The sequence below is a fragment of the Periplaneta americana genome, chromosome 10 (genome assembly GCF_040183065.1).
Source record: "Periplaneta americana isolate PAMFEO1 chromosome 10, P.americana_PAMFEO1_priV1, whole genome shotgun sequence".
In the NCBI taxonomy this organism is placed as follows: Eukaryota; Metazoa; Arthropoda; class Insecta; order Blattodea; family Blattidae; genus Periplaneta; species Periplaneta americana.
In genome coordinates this window covers 16,496,573-16,518,362 of record NC_091126.1, presented here as the reverse complement: position 1 = coordinate 16,518,362, position 21,790 = coordinate 16,496,573, and the positions used below count along the sequence as shown (strand labels likewise).

The 21,790-nt window shown below is 33.2% G+C and overlaps 2 protein-coding genes across 4 annotated transcripts in view; one reads left to right on the top strand and one right to left on the bottom strand.

Moving 5' to 3' along the window:
- The window catches only part of LOC138707469 (armadillo repeat-containing protein 10-like), a 68,819-nt gene that overhangs the window by 42,683 nt on the left and 4,346 nt on the right, over positions 1 to 21,790 (top strand). The window contains exon 8 of one of the 3 annotated variants that reach the window (XR_011334241.1): positions 1,651 to 1,851. Coding sequence is in view for 2 of the 3 variants with exons in the window: in XM_069836951.1 (XP_069693052.1) it covers positions 1,651 to 1,783 (133 nt within the window). In the remaining variant the exon portion in view is untranslated. Of the gene's footprint in view, positions 1 to 1,650; positions 10,079 to 21,790 lie in introns of those variants that run through there. The other 2 variants (XM_069836952.1, XM_069836951.1) reach the window with 2 other exon arrangements.
- On the bottom strand, positions 11,898 to 14,522 carry LOC138707471 (uncharacterized). The gene is made up of 2 exons (XM_069836953.1): positions 14,340 to 14,522; positions 11,898 to 14,062 (listed from the first exon to the last, which is right to left on the bottom strand). Exon 2 carries the CDS (start codon positions 13,428 to 13,430, stop codon positions 12,228 to 12,230), a length of 1,203 nt encoding a protein of 400 aa, XP_069693054.1. The 5' UTR covers positions 13,431 to 14,062; positions 14,340 to 14,522; the 3' UTR covers positions 11,898 to 12,227.

The window sequence follows — 21,790 nt, the reverse complement described above, 5'->3', positions numbered from 1 at the left end:
ACACTGAAATTCTGTTTTATATTTGGTTTCTGCAGTCTGTACATGACGGGATTTGAATCCAGAACTGATATTTTTAATCACAAAGTGTGGCTTCATTGATTAAAATATATAAATTCCCAAAACAATTGTTATTGGAGTTCAGAAGCCCCTCATTGCCTCTGATTGAAGTTCTGGCTGATATGTGCATCTATTATATCAAGCAGTATATCTCATTTGATTATATCTGTTAGAGGAAGAACAAATTGTTTGTATGCATTTAAAGTTTGATTAGTGTAATATGTAGCTAATCAGCGATGTATGCAATAGAGGGGGAAAGGAACTGGCCACCCTACCCCATTATCTCCTGCCCTAGTTGCCTCATAAGTGGTGCCTTGTTGGTATCACTTGTGAGGTTCAGGCTGTCTTCGGACAATTGACTAAACAACAACAAGCACCTCTTTAGTTACATGAGCCCCATTACATAACATTCGTTATGCTTATAACATTAAAGAAGAAGAACTGTGTCCAGTATTCAACAATTTATTGAATCTTTTCTGTGAGCAGATGGAAAACATTTTGAACATTTGTTGTAACTTAAGTTAAGATTAAACACTATGATAGCATTTAATTACATTCTCACTTCTGTAGTTCAATCATAAGATTGAATCACAGTCTCAGTTTATGTGTGCATGCATATGAAAAGGGATGGCTTCTAGTTGCAAATGTAGACAGTGATTTGAGTGTGATAAAATTGACACAGAACTTTAATACGTATTTATACAGTTTATTGCTTAAGATGTGATCATACCAAAGGCATAACAAAATTCACCGTTTGAATCCTAAGATTAGGCCTATATCTGTAACTAGGAGCTGCCAAGTGGTCCCTTTTCATATGCACGAATACATATATACTTTACCATGTAAGTTGGTTCCTTCATGCCAGATGAAGGGCTAGCAACTGTCTGGGAAGCAGCTAGTACAGACCTGCAGAACTGTAGCTCTTGAGAGCGACTGCTTTCCTCCCCTTTCTTACCCCACCCACCTTTTCTACCTGTGCGGTCACGGCATTCTAGTTATGCTCGGCTGCATCAACATTCATTCTCACAGCAGAAGTCGATCATCCCCAATAGAAGTGGAGTGAGGCTGACGCCATATTTCTCCTATTTGCGAGTTCTGCAGGCCTGAGCTGGTACTTGTTGGAGGCTCTCGAGGTTGGAAAAGCTGTGGCTGTAACATCAGTAGGAATAAGAAAAATACTTGTCAAACAGACTGGCGCAGATGTGTTGTGTGAGTGGATATGTGGTTGACTGGATAGCTAGTTGGCTGTACGGATGGGATGAATTTCATAGATAAATTGCTAATCTACAGCATGTTCAAATGCCTATAGCATTGATGCATGCTCTTATCCTAGTTGGTGCCTATCCGATATCGCTTTACTGTCAAGAAAAACAGTCCAGTAGGCCTAATATTTTATACGAGATTGTGTGGATTGCAGTGCCGCCTGGAAGTGTTGATGAAGAGAAAATTATGTCTATCAAGAATGTACAGTATTATTGACGAGAATTCCAAACTCAGGAACTCATCAGTCCACTGCAAGTACAGGACGATGTGCAGTATTTGAATGTCTCGCTGTCGACACATGTTATATTTGGCTAATATATTTTTCTTTAGCAGGTATGCAGCTATCTATGGGGTAAATACTCAGGAGAAAATGCAGAGTAAAGCTCTTGTTCTCATGAATCAGCACAGAAATGAAGACGTGCGATTTCAAGCTCGCAAGATGTACGAGGCCATCAAGTCCTGAGAGCAGGTTGACTGCAGGGACTGCAGTGTGGGCAAGAGACACCCTGTTATCGTAGTCACAAACCACAAGTAGGTCCTAGTCTTTTGTTTTCAGAGTTGAGTCTAGTCGTTGTTGATGTTAAGAATCAAGATTTTATCAGTGTTGAGATCTGCCAAGGGAATGAGTGTTTCGGCAATCTAGAGACATCACGACGACATAAACAGGCCTATGTAAATCTGTGAAGCCAGTGTGCAGTGGAGTTACAGCATACGGACTTGTAATTTAAGCATTTAATGGAACTTTTAGATTCTTGTTTTGGAAAGAAATCTGCTTCATTGAAATCTATGCCACCCCACTCAGTGTTTAACTATGAAGAAGTTGGTGTTTGCTGTATTATTAATAGAAATTTAATGATGACCAGTGTAAAACTGTAATATATATACATATACCTCTTTCTCTTCTATTAAAAGTGTTTGGATGTCTTGTAATAGTGTTTCTTCATTCAACATAGGCAGGTAGTCCGAACAAATTTAAGCTACAAAATATTGTGCTTTTTAAATTTTGTTTGCATCAGATTGTTGTTAGAAGTGAAGGACTAGAAAGAGGCTTGGTGCTTATATGAAGACACAGCAAATAGGCAAATACTTAACTTATAGTTTAGTTTTCTCAATTTCTCGCGATTCCTTAAATATTTCATACCAGCAATTATAAATCTGATACGGTAACTGAATAAATTAAATTAATTATCAGTCAGGAATACAACTTTAAATTTTGACGTAGATGAATTACATGATCATTGGCAGCTCAAGGAGTTTATTTGTAAATGGGTTCACTTATGAAAGAGAGAAATATAAAATGGAATATTTAGAATTTTATAATCATGCATAGTGACAGGTACTGATAACATTCACTTAGCTTACATATCATGACCTGGAAATCTATATGACTAGTATTCTTCTCAAATGGTGTCAATAACCAGTTTGTTAGTATCAGGAATATTTCAGTCACTAATACGAGTATCTTCTTTATTGACAGCTTTCTGAGTTCATTCAGGCTACTCCCCTTTCCCTGCAGATTTCTTTAATTATGATGTATATGTTTCAATGTTGAGAAATATCTCAGTTCGTGACTGGAATATAAATTGTGCATATATAGCATGGATGGCCAACCTTTTTGGATTTAAGGGCCACTGCAGGCTGCTACCATTCATGGCTTGGCAATTGACTTGTAGACCTCAGTCGACATCTTGGCCACCACCGATATAGGCCTATGGTATGAGTGTGTTGAAATTCAACCATTATTGAAATATGCTACCATTCAACAATTTAGAAATTCAAAAGCCTGACATATAGCCTTACATTTCGAATTGGGCTTTTCTATAGCACGCAACACTGAAACTTGTAACTTGGGTTAGGTTAGGTTAGGTTAGGTTAGGTTAGGTTAGGTTAGCTTAGCTTCACTTTGTCCATAATTGTTATGTCGTAAGAAATATATACCGTATATTTTTTTTCAGTATTCGCGTTAACTTGTGTTTGGTTAGCTTAGGTTAGCTTCACTCACAATTGCAAAGTAGTAAACATATTTTTTTTATATATACGGTATTTGCTTAACTTGGGTTAGGTTAGGTTAGCTTCGCTCATAATTGTTACGTCATAAAAAATATATGTATTTTTTTCGGTATTCACGTTCATTTTGAAGTGTTCTAGACCTTTATTTCACGTGCTAAATAATCATTTAGGTTAATGACATTGATCAATTCTTTTCAATTTTTAGCTATTTTCTAATATGTTTTAAAGTCAACTGACTTTCCATATACATTTTTCACATTCCAAACTACCTTCCCTCTGAAAATTAGACCATTTTCCCACTTTTTTTTTTTCGTTAGAAAAATCTTCAGTGTCAAGTGCTATAGAAAACTCATGAATTTCTTGAGTTCCCCAGACCTAATAGTTCCAAAACTGATGTTTTGCTTTCAAAGAGAGACTGTTCTTATTCACAACAGAAAATCTCGGTTGATGTTTTATGTCTTTGGTTATTTTTAACGTATCTTTTGTAGAACAACTGCTCTATTAGGAGAACTAGAAATTTTAATATTTAAATCCTTTTATATTAGAAAACATTACTTACAAAATGAAGGCCTTTTCGATTAACTTGGTAAGTTTATGAGCGAGCATAAATAATAAACATAACTTTCATTTTTGTAAATCTTCCTAATTTTTAAAATGACGTTTCTTAAATAATTATTGACTTCTAAAACTGCCAGTGAAATGTGTGTGTGTGTGTGTGTGTGTGCAGTTAATTTTTCGTTACAATTTTAGACCTATTCAAAATCCAGTTTGATAAGCCTTCCCTATTTTGACTTTCTGCATTTTAAAATTTCCAAAGAAAAACTACTACCCATTGTCATTCGACTCATACGAAAATACCAGCACTTTTTGTACACTCTTCTATATATCTCATATAGGCTACTGATATTCAACAATTCTGATTAGGAAAGTCATTTGTCTAGTTTCATTAGGTATAAATGATATCTGAAAAAAATAAGTCTTGTCATTCCATTCTATATGATCTTTTGTGGATGTTCGAAAACTTGCATTTTCAAAATGACCATGTACCATAGGGCTGAGTGTCATACATATATCCTTAATTTACTTAAACAGTTTCAATGAGTTGAAACCTTTGGGCCGTATTCATAGACATTTTTAGCGCGAGCTTTCAGTGGATGATCAGCATTTTTCGTATTCATAAACCAGTGTTAGCGATAGGATATGATTTGAATTCTGTACAAGTAACCAGTGGATAGCCGGGGCTAGCTTAGTATGCTCGTAGCGTGTGCTGCGAAATGTCTTTGATAAGCCCTTTATGTTTATGCATAGATTAAAGGTATCGTTTTTTTTAACTTCATTGTAAGTCCTAATATATTTTCTATTCATACCAGTCAAAGTGTTATTAAATTGGCCAAAAAAAACTGAAAATATCACATAATCTTCATTTCTTGCAAACAATTCATCTTTATTGTTTCATGCAAATGTTATAAATAACGCACACCTTCATTCATGTAAGCATAATCCACCAAACAACAGAAAGCTCTTTTCTTCTGACCCATATAACCACAACACATTTTCATAAAAGTATTATCAAATCTGCTCTCAAATTTAGCTTTGGTTTTGTATTGTGCTTGAATTTATTGACAGTTAATCCAGATATTTGTCAGCCACTGTTTTTTTTTATATTTTTTATAGTCAAAGAACTAAAAGAACTTTTTGAGTTCTGAAATTTTGATTTTGACATAGATTCCAATAAACTAACATACAACACACCCTTAAGAGTCTATAAATTAGTACCCTATTGACTGTTAATCTACTTTCCACCTTCAACAGTTACCGTAATTGTCAGCAAATAAAAAACCTGAACTGTGGAAGAAGTATTCGTGATGTGATATTCTACTTATTATCAATTAATATTAGTAAATAAATAAATAAATAATAATTATTATCATTATTATTATTATTATTATTATTATTATTATTATTATTATTATTATTATAAATAATTTCAGTAGTCCAATTAAAATTTAAACATCCCACTTTTTGCGCCAAATAAAATCATAATTAAATTGTTTTTTTTTTTTCTAAAATATGATGCAAGTTTTCACATTATTATGTCTACATTCTACTCTACACCTTAGTGCAGAGAGCCGCATTAAAGTAATGTGAGGCAAGACTGGACCTCATCATCAATGAGTTGAGAAACACTGGTTTATGCCATTCATTGCACATTATTTCTTTTTCCGTTATTTGATTAGACTATGAAAATGACGATGGTAGAAAGCTTTGTTTCTGATTAATGCTGTGAGTAATCATGAATATTCTTATATTGATCTCAGAGTTAAAATGCAAAATAAAATACGAAGTAAACACCAATATTAAAAAAATAATCATTTGAAGAAAAGGCATGTTTGTTTTGAAAACATTAGTCTTTTTTTGGGTAGGATTATATTAATTATAATTTATGTTTAATTATCATGTTTATTAATGCATCAGTATCTTAAAATGTTTCGTTTCAATATTTTGAATTTTTTGTGTATAATCATAAGTTTTTAAGATCTCAGACTACAGACTACACTTGGCCTACTTTCTATAACTTATTGTTAGATGCTTTGTAATGTTGTATAGATCACCATTTTAAGAAATTCACCGTTTATATTTTCATAAGTTAGCAAATTTTAGAGCTATTTAAAATATATCTCAATGCCATCAAACTGTCAGTGTTGTATTACATCACCTTACACAAATCCATTTATGCCTTTCTCGTCACGGATACTAAAGGTGATAATCCTTTCAGTCTTTAAGGGTAGGATAGTTCCAGTATCAGTGTGTTACATAATTCAATAAGTACTGCCTATCTGAAGTTGTCTTCATTACCCCTAACATTAGAGTGCCCTGAGCCTTGTAAAAACATAAAACATCTTTCCTCAAGTTTGCACAACAGGATATAGACAGTGTGGGGTGGTAGCGTCTATTGTTCACTGAACTTTATGACTCAGTTAGATCAGAATAATCAAATGTGAAATGCATGAAGATGATCTTTACAGTTTTATGGTGCCTCTTTATAGCCAAATTGAAAATTGTGATATTAAATATGTAACTCCTCAATGAAAGTGATTTATTTTGTGCTACAGCTATTCTGTCTTTCTCGTGCTATCATTGTAATAACAGGTGACAGAATCATATGAGGGATGTACACTTGCACCATGGCTGAGGTATTGAATTGGTTGTTGGTTGCTATCGGACAGACTGATGAACCACAGACATTGTTGGCTGATGGTCGTCACTTTATGCACTGTTTCTCTTAAAATTTTTCACTAGTTGTTATAATAATGTTCCACGCCCTCAGAAAGAGCCAGAACGATACTGTTCCTAGTCAAAAGACACAAATGTTATACTGAGCTTGGTTTCCTTTCCAGACGCCTTCATGTAATCTCTGTTAGGATTGATTGTTTCCAGCGGATTGAAAATATGTGAACTAATATCCACTGAACTTCTTATAACATTCCTCCTCATGTTGGCTATTTTAATACACGCGCACACAGTGAAGAAAGTTAATTATATTTTGTACCTGATACATGATAAGTTATTGTCAAATGTGTCAGAAAGTACAAGACTTGATAGCATGGTATTTCAGTTTGAAAGGGAGGAAGTAATTTTGATTTATCATCTTAAAGGTGTTATCTTTGTGTTATTTCCGTTTCTGTATATATTATACATATGAAAAACACGATGTGTGAAAGACTGGAGCCACTTTTGCTATTATGCAAAGAAGAATGTATGATTATATTATAACTTCCAGTTTCAATTTCCAATTAATTAATTGGAATAGCTGCTGTAATGGTCCCAATGATAACGAATTAGGTTCAACTTCTAGAGCTTCGTGTTTTTCGAACATTTGAGGGTCAGTCAGAAAGTAAGGCTAGTTGACCATTAAACAGATATTAAATGTAAGACAAATGGTTTATTATATGTAAGCCTCATTACAAGTATTATTTTTTTCTCCATGTAATCATCATGCTAATTGAGCCTTTTGTCTTAGGATGCTACAAGATTTTGAATGCTTTCATGTAAAAAGAAACTTGTCACCAATGAAGATAACCAATACACCCTAACTCAAAATGATGGAAAAAGTTTCAGCTTATTATAACATAACTGTTAATGATACACTAACTTTGTATGCATCAATTATTAAGAAAACTCTTTAGTTTCGGTTTTATTGACTTAGGAAATTTGTTTCATACTTACGCTGCCAGGGAAGAGAGTGTGGCAAAATGGCAGTTCTACAACAAAAATTGTTTTGGGTTCTTCAGCTATTAAAGACAACTCAGTAACAGTAACGTGAAGATTGTTCTGTACTGTCTTCCTTTCCAACAAAATGGTGCTCTGTCTCATTTCCATAATGAAATATTCATTTCTCTCGGTTAACATCTGCCACATCTTTGGATTTCATGTGCTCATGTGCTACCACCACTGATTTGACCTACCACAGTTGGCCTTCCACGTCACTAGACCTGACTTTGTGCGACTTCTTTCTTTGGGGATATATGATGGACTTCGTCTGTATGCTACTTTTGCCACACAGCTTTCAACAATTAAGACAAAGGATCATTGCTGCGATTATATTCATAAAAATGGAAAATGTTGGAGAGAGTGTGGCAAGAATTGACTATCAGACTATGTATCCTGAGTGACATAGAGTTCTTATATTTATGTGTCAATTAAAACTGAGTTTTGGAGTCTTGCTAACAATTGATAAACAACATGCTAACTAATAGTTACCAATAATTTTAAAAAGTGTATCAAAATATTTCCATCATTTTAAATTACTCTGTACTTCACCAGTGCTTACAGGTACTTGACATTTCCGAAATGCTGTCAAAAACAGACGAGGTAATCACTAGAAGTCAGGTTGAGGTTGTTTTGTGGATGGTCGAAGAGTCTCTCTAGAAATATCAAAGCAACTCAGAAGTGCATTGTATAGTGTGAGGGTATGAATTATTGTGCAAGAGGACAATACCAGAAATTTACAAATCACATTTTTTTTTTTTTATTGCCTGTTGCATTTTTGTTGGGATCTCGAAGTAAGCTCCAGTATTCATTGAGGAACTATCTTTCCAAAGGGGCTAAGTTTCAGTTTTTCAATTTTTATTTTATTTAATCTAAGGGAAGTATATCCATTTGAGAATATCATACTAAGTAGGTTCTGTCATAGCTCAAGTGTAAGCGACTTATTCTTGCGCCAAAAATTGTTTTGTAGGTACGTATCTCAACATGCATTTGGCAATGTGTTTTTAATCAATGTATCAGAAAGTTGTTTGTGGCGCTTAGCACTTTTGGGAAGATAGGTCTTCAATTGTTGTTCCTCATTTCAAGAAATCAAAGAGTAACATACCTTTCCTATTGCAAAACACAGTGACCATAAGTTTTTTGTTGAAATTGTTTATTTGAATTCTTTGGAATCAGGAGAACATTAAGTTCCATAAATCTCGTACAATTGATGATGAATTCATGCAGTGGTCAGATTTTTGCATGACGCACCATTAATCAAATGACGAGAACGTCGGCTTTTCACGTTGGTAACCCAGTTTTTAAATGTAATTTGTGATGGACAAAGGCAGTGTTTGATGATAGATTTTTGTGGGGTACTCTACTTTCTTTTCCTGCGATTTCACCATTGATCTATTCATCATTGTGTGGTGCTATGTAGCATAGATTACCACCCACAGTGCCCTGAGGGTAATGATATAGTGGCACAGAATCTACAGTTATGGCACATCATTCTGGAGGGGATCGCTTGGGTGAATGACGTGAAGTCAAGTACCTGCTATTGGATAAAAAAAATACATTTGCCTGAAGGAGTGAATCACAATACGAACTTCACACCTTGTTGGGACTCTCGATTATATTTCTCAATTTGAACTCATATTTCGTGACAAATAATCGCATGCATAAACATATTAGGAATTTGTGTTCATTGATAATGTTCCACTGGCCATTACTTTCTGAATGCCCCTGATATTTACAGCTGTGGAAGTAACTCGAAAGAAACTCCTTCTGGTCTACATTGTTATATTCTGAGTTGCATTTTATGTGGTTACAGTGAGAATGCGTTGTTGTTTCTGTTTGCCAGCTGATCTCAGTAACTATTTATTTACAATTTTAATATAAATAATTATTGCAATAAGTCAAAGAGTCGTGGAGGTGAAAAACATATTTATATTTATGTATGTCTGATGTAAGATCCATGCTCAATTTCTGTAGGAGCTATGTTTATGACCAATGGACACCAGGATTTCTCAGAGTAACTTCATGTTTTTGAAGTTGTACAGTGTTCATGGGTTGTACTTATTTAGCAGTATTTGTTGAAAGTAGTACTAAGATACATTCAGTGTCAAAGATAATATCTGAAGTTGCAATGGGGGAGAAAATGTTTATTTTTCTGAGAATGTGGTCATCCCCTGTACATGGGCAAGTTTAATATACCGTGGAATTTTGCTGATTAAAAATATGTCTTGTAGAAATTAACAGTTAACCGATGTTGAAAGCAATATATGGCAGACTATAGATATTCCATACATTTTCAGTATGTTTATCTGAAAAGAGTAGAAACAGTTTTAAAAAAGAAATCTTTCTCTCGTATACAGACATTCAGTAATGAACACTAATTAAAAAGATATAAACATTATGTAAAATGTAACTGAAATGGTAAAGAATTGTACTCAACACTTAATATAAAATTTAATAATAATAAATATTAAAGTCGAAATGTATTGTGTCGCTATTTTTAATATCTTTGAAGTTGTCATTTGACCTCATAAGCATATCATACACAACCTGTGCATTCCTTCTTCACTATAATGTCGAAAATTCCAAAAGTTCTTCTTTTCTTGATTAGAAGAAGGAAGATATAAAGAGATTAAAAAATATGGAGGGTTATCATGACCTCGGAAATAGGCATGAGAATTCCCCAGAACTTTGTATAAAAATTAGCGCAAGTTAGTATGTGTCTTGTGTGTGATGATTGCGGCTTATTTCTTTAGATAGAAGTCTATTTTTTTTTCTAGTCAAATCTGAATTTAGGATCATCTACAATACCACACGGCTCATGAACTGGTTCAGATGTGCTTAAAGCCATGCAAAAATGTGTGTCATTCCACAGGATAAAGAAGAGGAAAGGGGAAACTGTGGTTCTTTGAGGAGGTGAACGATCTCAATGTTCCAAAAATCAGAATAACATATTTTTATTCTCTTATTAGTGGAAATAATATTATGATGCTGCAAAACATCTTTCGAGGCTTTTCTCGGAAATACACATTTATAAGTTTACAACATTTTGATACCTACCGAAAAATTGGTTTGGGATATGCCATCTACTTCTCCATATAATTCGCCTGGGAATTATGCGAATTAAATGCAGACATTTTTATAAAAAAAATAATGAGCATGTGAGTTTTAAGGCTTTCACTATAAATGTGTTAAAAAATTGGGTTTTCGGTATTCCACCGAACATGACATGTTCAAAGTTTCAGAACTGCATATAGGTTCTGACATCAGGGCAAATAGTTAAGACCTACCATACTCTATTGGGCTTATAATATCTCGCTACCTTACTCCAAACAACTGCCCTGTTGATGGAACCTGTATGTAGTTAAGTTAAGTTCCAGGACTTGGTGGAATACTGAAAATTAATGGCTCTTTATTTTAAATTAGAAACACAAAATGTGCTCAGTCCAAGAATAGTCATACGATTTTCTTCGTGATTTTTCGTATTATGCAGAATAAATTGACAAATGAAATGATTTACTCAGTATCAACAGGAAAAACCTTTCTTTTTTAGAGACATTAATTAATATGTAGGGGATTATTTTCAAATTTCGTTGCGAAATCGGTCTATATTCAAAATATGCTGCCACAGCACATGAAGGAGATATAACAGAAGACAAGGGAGAGTAGGCCCATTGTCAAAGGATTTATGATCTTTTGTCGATACATATTTATGTACGTGTGGGTAAATTGAATATTTAGGATTAAAATGAAGGAGTTGAAATACATGTATCACTAATGCATTTTAAAATCTATATCACTTTTAAGTACCGATTTTCGTAAGTAGAAAATAATATTAGAAATGATTATAATGTGCATATAGCTATTTTATGTAAATTTGTCATTGCATACTATATATCTACTTAAACTGAACAGTTTATAAAATAATAAAAGAAGTCTTAATTTTGGGATTATAAAGTATGCCTTTTATGTATAATGTAACAAACGTAAGTTCATCTTTTTGTTTTATGTGCATATTACATTATTTAATTTACATGTGACTTTTGAATAATAGTTGAAGGAAATATAATATAAATACTTGTATTATGATTTCCAATATGATAAAGACACTGCTTTTTATGAAAAGTTTAGTAATATCATGCTTTCATTTTAGGGGTAAATTCCTGTTATCATAGGTTCGTCAGATAACAAACAACTTAGTAAATTACCATGTATTCAAAAAGGCATATTTCACCTTCTTTTGGATGTTGAAGAATTAATAAAATTGTAAATGTTGAAGCACATTGTGCAGTTATAGAGAGGGGATACATTGGACAGTTTATCTTATTAAATTTTTGTGCACTAAGCTTATGAATTAAAAAGATTCTTTCCACCTGGTTTTGATTTGTTGGACATCTGGCTGTCATTAAAAATTTTAATCATTTTCATATTAGTAAAACTGAAATCATCTTTTGAATATATTTGAAGAAATACACTTTATCCAGAGTATCCCCAGATATGGGGATACATTGGACAGAAATCAAAATATTTTGTATACAGAAAAAAATGATCATACATGGTCTCTAAATTTCAAATACAATAATACTAACAAACTACAACAAAATTCATATATGTACAATCAATACAATACATTATTGGATACAAAATGGCATGAAATCAAAGTCAAAATAGGTCATATTTTCAAAACGCTTTTTGTTGTCTTTGATAGGTTCAGGCAACTTCAGCACAGTCTCCTCGTATGACACAAATGATACTGTCTCATCAGTTTCAATGAACCGATTAGAAGTGATCTGACGTTTAAAAAATTTCACATCATATCCATCCACGGCTCGATTAACAATTTGGGCTACATAATTTCTTGAAGTGTTTTTGCCACTAACTCTGACAATTACAAAATCGCCAGAATGTAGGGAGTAAATGGGTTCAACTTCATTTTCATGTGAATCTTGATCTGAGTCAGAGGTATTCTCACCAACTTCCTCTAAAGGTGATGAAGACCTCTGACGAACTCTCCTCTTCTCTGCCTGTTTTTCCTTTGAGTTTTTACACTTCCGTTCTGGAAAGGGCCTTACTTCTTCAGGACTGACATATGTATTTTCGGTTGTCGAAGATATTGGAGTTTCTAATGTTCTAGAGCTGACAACTGAAGTAATTACAGCATCTTCTACTTTAGATCCTGCTTGTTCTTCTGCAATTGATCCTGGAGAACTTTGATGGTTCAAAAGCACTGGAGGTGGGCGATCTGATACTACAGACGACAAGAAATGTTCATTGGGGAATATATTTCGGTCAAATGGAGAAATTCCACAAGATTTAAATCCCGATTTAATGTTTTCTGGGATCGCTGCTCTGTCCCATGCAGTTGCACTCATTTGTGGTAATTCAAAGATTGTCACACTTTCATTTGGATGACTAAGGTGCCAGGCGTTAACTGCTTCATTGAAGAATTTCTTGAAAGGACCAAACACGCAGTGGTCCAGGGGCTGGAGCTTATTGGATGTGTGTGGTGGGAGGGTCAAGATGGTAATGCCATTTCCCTTGCAATAATCTGGGCCTTCTACACTCAGGTGGGACTCATGATTATCCATGATCAGCAACACCGGATTTCCATTTGAACAACGTACATTTTCTTTAAAAAATATCAAAACGCTCAAGAAATTTTCCGCTGTCATCCAACCTGACTTGTGGACAAGACCCAAAGCCCCTGTAGGTGCACCAGCCATCATGCGTGCTTTGTCAAAGCGAACGCGGGGGAATATCCACACAGGAGGTAAGGCATTTGCGCAAATGATACCAACTTGTGTCATAAGTTCACCCCGCTCCCTGGAAGTCATTTGTCCTACCTCTTTTTCACCTTTTTTTGCGATTACTTTATCACAGGTGGCACAGTGTTCAAGCCAGTCTCGTCTAAATTGAAAATCTGATACGGCATGAATTTACGTCTCTGCAGCACAATGTCCAACTTATCAAAGAACTGGTCCACTGTTGCTCTATTGAATGCCTGCATTCTGGCTAGACTTGTAGCTTCTGGTGTTCTGATGGCGAGTGCTGGGTTTCTTTACAAAAATGCTGAGAACCAATCCAAACCAGCCTCCTTATTTGCTTTCCAAGATGCAGGTATTGTCATCAGTTCATTCTTTTTAGCATATTCGAAAGCCAATCGTCTTGTTTGTTTTGGTGTCAGCCCATAAAACATAGTTGAACATAACAACAAATAATCAGCAAGAGCTTATTTCAAGTGACCTGGAATTACTTGACGATTCTTAAAATTGGACTTGAAATTCATTGAATCAAACCCAACCTCCCTTGATTTCTTCACATACATTGCCAAGCGGGATTTTTTGACACCATGCTGTTCTGCAGAAGCTCGCAGAGACATATTATTATGTAATACATCATCAACTGCTGCTTTAATATCCGCCTCAGAAAACTCACGATCTGTTTTTCTTGTGTAGACTCGAGGCATCTGCAGACAAATAAAGTAAATAGTTAATTGATCTAATGTAGACATATTTAAAAAAAAAAATAAAAAAGAATATTAATGCAAGGGGATACATTGGACATCACTGTCCAATATATCCCCATGTTCTGGTTTGGTACTTTTTTCCTTTTCTTTCACAAAGGATTTCAACCTCACTAAAGTATTATACATGAAATGAATTCTCATAATATCCACAAATATACAACGTTATAACTTGCACTGTGATTTGAAAAGAAACTATTTAATAGAGAATAGCACTTACCTCAAGATTTACATCAAAACTACGAAAAACTGGAAAATGCTGCTGTTCGAAAATCTTCTTTGTACTTCTGGTCAAAAACACTGTACTTTCATAATATATGAACAAATGAATATCTCTGGTCATTGATGCCAACATGGAAGGTCATATAGACGGAAATTTGCATATGTCCATTGTATCCCCATGTCCACTGTATCCCCTCTCTCCCCTACATAGAGTATTATACACATAGCATATGAAGAAACAGGAACACTTTTTTTTTTGTCTGTTATGATATATTTATATCATATTTTCCACTTTCACTGAACTTCTGAATTCCAGCATATTGCAATTGTAACAATAATAAGAACTGTTATTGAGTTCATCATGCAAAATCGAGAAGACTCAAAGGCCGTTGTGACAGATCCTCTTCTTTACCTTTCAGTCCAAGTTCGGATAACCGAAATTTCAGACCTTGATACACCACTGCATAGGAACAAAGATCAAGAGCAATTTGATGCTTTCAGAGGATATTGCAGTAATCATCACATTTCAACATAAGATATTCAATAGTACACCAATATTATTAGGATCCAGGAATAAATTGTTCCTGTAGGATACATTTTATGTTGATTACTTTTTTGTGACAACTGTACTGTTGTGATATATATATATATATATATATACACACTATTTAACATGTTCCTGACTGCAACATCAATGTGTATGTTACACTATGGTATGAAATTAAGATATTTTATACACTGCCTATGAGTTCGAATTGTAAATAAAACAGCTTGTTGGAGGACAGTGTTTAAGTTAAGAATATCACACACAAATTAGTACTCTGACGATATTGGAGACTGTTTTCCAAGAGGTATTAAATATTTTACGTTGTTGCATACAGTAATTTCTGTAACATGTAACTTAACTTTTTCAGTATCTTACCATAATATTCCAATTCTCTGCGGTATATTGGATCATGAAATGAGTTACAGGTTTTTTCTTGGGAGTAAATTTGGCCAGCACATGGGATTGACATCCTTACTGATACTGAGAGCTGATTGTCTTGTGAGATGAAAGCCTTAAGATCCCGCCAACCTAGGGGTCTGTAATGGGATTTTTGTTTCTTCTTCTTTGGTTCTGTTCTACACTCATTGATTCACAAAGTTCGACACACACTCAAGGAACTTCTTTCTGATGTCATTTTGAGTTAAAAAGTTTATATAAACTTGAGCCCAGTTCCCAGTAATTACTATGTTATAACAATAGCATTTGAATATTCATAAGAATTTGTAACTCTATTGATAAAAAAAAAATGAAGTTCGAAATTAGATGTGAAAAAGTACTATTTCATCAAATTTCAAGTCCACATTTACAATACAGAATATAGGAAATTGTTTCCTTTAGAGCTCGATAATATTTTTGTTTGGTTTTTAGTCTGAAAAAAATCGTTACCGGTACTTCATTTTTTACGCATAAACAATTTATCAACATTTTCTGAATTATATGTTTGTCTCTGGTGGAGATTATATTATTCCTTGTTTTAATGCAGCTGACTTCAGAGGTGTGAATCTCACAGGCTAAGGATCTAAGAATATGACTGTGCAACACGCATGTCTCTAGACAATTGAAGGTCTGCATTATAGCTGGAGTTTTTGTGCTTATAACATCACAGTGTGATTGTTTTTGAGTGTATTGTGTGGAACTACAATGGCGACAGGGACTCGTAAACCTTCCATTATTAGCGAAAATTTGGTCAATCTACAGCAGTCTGGTTGAAAGTCATATATTTGTCCAAATGAGAAATTATTCGTACGAATATTTTAAATATAAATTACCTCAGGAGTAAGCTCCTTAAATATTGATCAAACTTTATAAACTTTACGAGTCAATTTATATATTATTCCTGAAGGGGAAGCAATGAAAGAGCTACCTAAGTGTTAATATTTTGGTAATCTTCAAACTGTAAATTTTCTGTAAATATGTTACTGGAGAGAGCAGATGGAGTAGTTAATTTTGTTCGAGAAATGCTGTAGAAAGTAAATGTAGATTTCTTACTAATCATTGGAAATACGTTACATAAATACACATTTAAAATTTTCAATATTTTGTACCTATGAACATTTTTTGCTGTCTCCTGGTATAGAAATAAATTTTCCACTCAAATGCGAGTGTATAACTCAATGTACTTATTTTATCACCTACCTGTAGATGTTGATAATTTTCTAACATATGGGTATATGTCCATGGCACAATATGAAGTAGATATTCTTTGTTGTTTCAAAACTAGTTGAAAATATTAGTTTCCTGCATGAAAATTTTATCTCAGAATGAATGTCAAAAAGAACACTTTAGTGGTAAAACTTACATTTTGTAATCTTAAAACTGCTTCGAAAGTGTAACTTAAAAGGAAGCATTTGAAAGAAAATGTCTTGTTATTATATTTACATACCGCCAGAATAGGGTAGGACACATAAATTCTTTTAGGACGCAGTAATGAGTGACAAAGCCCGAAAAACTCCTTTACATTCATATTCCTACATACTGCTAGGAAGTTGGAAATCATCTCATCCAATAACAGTATATTTTGGTTGATACTGAAAGAGTTAAGTGAGAAAATATAGGCTACAGAAGTTGTTACACTTTACGATGATGTATTCATAATTTACAATTTCTTTTGTACTGTATATTTTTTCCTAATAGATACCAAACTTCAAACAGCATATTGATATGTCGGTAGTTGAACTCTTATTGTGCTATTTTTGTAGCAATAATAATTTGGTGATAACTTTTATCATTATTTGAGAATGTGCAAGTTTTCGATGTATTGTAGAAGTTGTGATGACTGTAGGATATGCATCTGTATTTCTTATTTTGCACCCGTATAATTTCTAAAATATTTCTTTATACAATTTCTGCTTTTGAAAATTAATTTGTTTAACTTGTTACTTTTTCTAGGAGAGGATATTTTTTAAAACTCTTATAGATTTCAGAAACAGTTTTACATTGCAGTGAATTATATATGTAGTAATTTTCTTGTTGCATTTTTATCACATTCATAGATATTATCAGTAAATTAAATTGAAGGATTTCTATCTTTGTATAAAGAAGTAGGCAATTAAGATTTGAATGACCGTGAATAGACCTTATTATGGAATTATTTTTCGGAAATATTAGAAAATTGTCATGAGAAAAAGTCGTTATGTAAATTGGGGTGGTTTTTGCTCTGTTTTTATAGTATTTCATATGTAACATTAATTTAAACATTTATTTTTGACTTTGGAGATATTTTTTCTCTCTTTCAGCACTGTCTTAGGTACAGGGAATCTTTTATCTGGTCTGACAGTGGAGCAAGTTTTGCAAGCTCGACGAGTAACACAATGAAATTGCAGGAGACCTTTGCATCAACAGATATTTCTGACATATATTAAATATTTTTGTGCGAAATCGTGCGTATTTGCTTGCTTTCCGCACAAAACCAATATGCGGTAAGTGTGAAATACCATATTCAGTATTCCCAATGTAACACACGTAACAATTTCCCTCTTCTTACCGCTTAAGCACCATATTCATTTTTCTGCTTTAGGCTTTTAACATATTATTTTTAGAGACGTTTAACATAGTAATGATTATAAATTGGAAACTTACCACTGCAATTTCACCTAAATTGCACTGTTAATTATTGTTTTTAAATATTTGCAAAAATTAAGTAAACTCTAAAACACCACAATAGTAATATGCGTTACAAGAGCGGTATGTTGACGTTTTCATGTTCGAGGAAAAGATTGAAAAAGCGAAACGTAGTTGAGCTTTTTTAATTTCCGAGAACATGAAAACAAACATACCGCTCGTGTATCGTACATTATTTTGTGCGAAGATCGTTTATTACATACCTGAAAGACGAATTTCTAATTAGTTGCAATGAAATCTCCATCTTGGTTTCTGTTCAATGACGGCAACTTTGGAAAACAAATATATCTATCTTCAACATTGTTGCTATAAAATGTTTTCTGTGTTTACTATATTCCAGCAGGCCGTGATATACGTCTGTCTTTTTTTTCCTCCAGTCTATAAATGCGAACTTAAAACAAATGGTAAGGCTATGTAATGATTTATTTTTCATTTTAATATTTTAACAATATTATTTATATAACATATTGCAGTAATAACATCGGCATCTGGAATCTTGTTGATTTTTTCACGGCTTCCTTAATGTTACTTGCATTACAAATGCAGTAACTTTTGTGGTGTTGTAGAGTTTACTTAATTTTTGCAAATATTTAAAAACAATCATTAACAGTGCAATTTAGGTGAAATTGCAGTGGTAAGTTTCCAATTTATAATTATTACTATGTTAAACGTCTCTAAAAATAATATGTTAAAAGCCTAAAGCAGTAAAATGAATATGGCGCTTAAGCGGTAAGAAGAGGGAAATTATTATGCGTGTTATGTTGGGAGTACTGAATATGGTATTTCACATTTACCGCATATTGGTTTTGTGTGGAAAACAAACAAATACGTACGATCTCGCACAAACATCAACACACCGCTCTTGTAACGCATATTACTATTATTCTTACTGTCTTTCATAAATTAGGCTGGAATTGCTGTTCCCCTGTATTAAGACAGGAGTTATATTTCCGGAAAGGGTTTCTATTGATTCACTGGTGTTTCCTTGGCTTTATTTGTTGAAACTTCCTGGAAATATTTTCTTGAAGATCATATAATTTCCGAAAGTTTGATTTGTAGTCTGATTTTCAGTTTTATCTCAAATGCAGAAATCACACTACATTAAATCTAGTGATTTCGAACATACTCTCCTACAAATTAATTTCTCATCAAACACTTCATGCAATATTGTCTAAGTGTACAGTTGCTGAATCTAGTTGATAAATGTGTATTGTCACTACTCCTCCTTTGTCTACCATTTGAACAAAATAATTCACAGTTTGTTCGGTGTTCAGCTATAAACATAAAGTTAAGAAATTGGACTAGCTGCGCTCTTTGCATTTAAATCACACTCTACAACAATCATTTTATCATGAAGCTAAATTTTGTAAATAGCACGGTTATTTTCTGTGAACAAGTATCTGATATACTGTGAATCAACACATCCATAAAGCATAAACAATGCCTCATCTAAAAATATCAGTACCAGTACCAATAGCTGAGGATCTAGTTCACCATCATGAATTTTTCTTTACAACCATTCAAATGCCGCACTTTCATATCAGGATCACAAACGTGTAAGGAATGCATAGTTGTTGTTTTGTTTAGAATTCGACAATTTTGTTGCCTTTGAGGTGATGGTAGGCTAACAACCCATTTCCTATGATAGACGTCTAAGACACTTTCGTGGTGAACATTGTAAAGTGGTTGCGATATAATACAATTTTTCTTCCATTAGGGCATGATAAGATTTCTTCTTCTTTTAATGTAATATTGACCCTGTAGTTCCAGAGTTGTTCAAATACCTATGAACATCATTCCTATTCAGTACATGCACACACAACTTTCTTACCGAGCATTCAAAGGTTGCTTCTCAGTCAGACTACATTTAGAGTTTTGTGAAAAATAATCAAATAAACAGAACGTATTCTTTCGATTAATGATGATGATATTATTATTATTATTATTATTATTATTATTATTATTATTATCATTATTATTATCATTATTATCATTATTATTATTATTATTATTATTATCATTATTATTATTATTATTATTATTATTATTATTATTATTATTATTATTATTATTATTATTATTCACAACTTTTACAATGACAGGAAAAATACACTGACTTACTATATGTTTGTAAATTGTAACAGAAACCAAGAGAACCTAGTTAGAATGCAGTAGTAACTAAACTTCACTACTTCATTATCCCTGTGGAACTTAACGAGTTATTATTTCCAGCATTAAAAAAATATATAATTTTTATTTCTTCACCCTTTCTTTTTGCAATTGCAGTCAGACATAAAATTTGCTTTAAATGTCAGTATCTGTAAGTATATTATAAAGTTTACTATGCTCTCCTTTTGTAAGGATTTACATCTCTTCATGCAGTTGATGTACGCACTTAATCTAACAGTAGGTAATACAGTTAAAATTATACTTACAATCGTGTTATTGCTTCTGTAGATAAATATTTCCAAGCACTTTCAATGTTGAAAATCTCTCGCCTTCTGTTTGTTTTTCTTTTTTTGTAACTCTTGAGGTAGAAATAGTAATTCCGCATATTGGAAGCAGAATGAATGTTCCCCTTTTCTGTATGATATGTTAAACTAATATTTTTTTTAATGCATTGCATCATTACAATATAAATTGATATTTTTGACCAACCATTTCTCAAGTAGAGTATGCTTGCATTGTTTACGTTTATATGTCTAAACATGAAAATTACAGTGTAGTTATAAAAATATACAGACCTTTCTCTGCAGTGTGTGAAACAATTTTTAATTTATATATTTTTAGAAACGTGTATTTATCATGTTGTGTAAAAGAAGTTGATATTGTGGATGTTTTCCACAAGATACAAAGTTACTGTAATATGTTAATGTTGTATGTATGCAAGCAACAGTAGAGCGGGTATGATGAGAAATGGCCTCAGTCCTCCCACAATACATGTACCTCCAGTTTTTGAAACGTTAATATATATCTCTGCCTGATAACTGCTGTTTTATATCAATTTACTTATTTCTTTGCAACAGGTAAAAGCAAATACAATCTGAAAAACACACGTATGTGACATATTATATTTTATTCATCTGAATTAAAAATATATCTTATATATATATATATATATATATATAATTCACCTTGGTAGCCCGGTTGGCAGAGCACTGACTTACAGTAATCGCAGACCCAATGCTGATGTAGAATTTAAGAACTCTAAGACCTGGAGTCCTAAATTCCAGGTCTTAGAACTTATTGGGTATCCTATGTAGAGTGTCAAAAATATTGTAAATAGGCAAATTGCTTGAAATTATTGGCATTTTGAAACATGATAACCAGTGAGGGAAGTGGGGAAAAAACCAGAGGCAGTATGCTACTCCCCTGGCATACCTCGATTTAAAACGGCATAGGCCTACCCCCCTCCCTTTACAACATACACGTACATGATATATACAATAAATTGTTTCACTTAGTCAGTAACACGAGTCTTTGAAGCTTACGCAGCACATTAAATTTCTTAATAAAATAATTTCAAGTTACGGTACTTCAGTTACTTGCTAGATTATTTTGCAATGTCCATTGAGACTTATCATTTAAAATAATGTTAAAGCTTCAAGGTGCGAATACTTAAAATAGTACTGTATGTAACCCTATTTAAATAATAGATAAGAAACGATATTTATCACTGACAAATATTTTAAAAGAATAAGATCTGATGATATAGTCACTAAATTGGCAACAATGGCCACCACAAGATACAGATCACAGCCTTCTATACTTGAAGTGCTACC

Coding starts and splice junctions, on each gene's coding strand:
- LOC138707471 (XM_069836953.1), bottom strand. CDS start 13,430: ATGACTTCCAGGGAGCGGGGTGAACTTATGACACAAGTTGGTATCATT.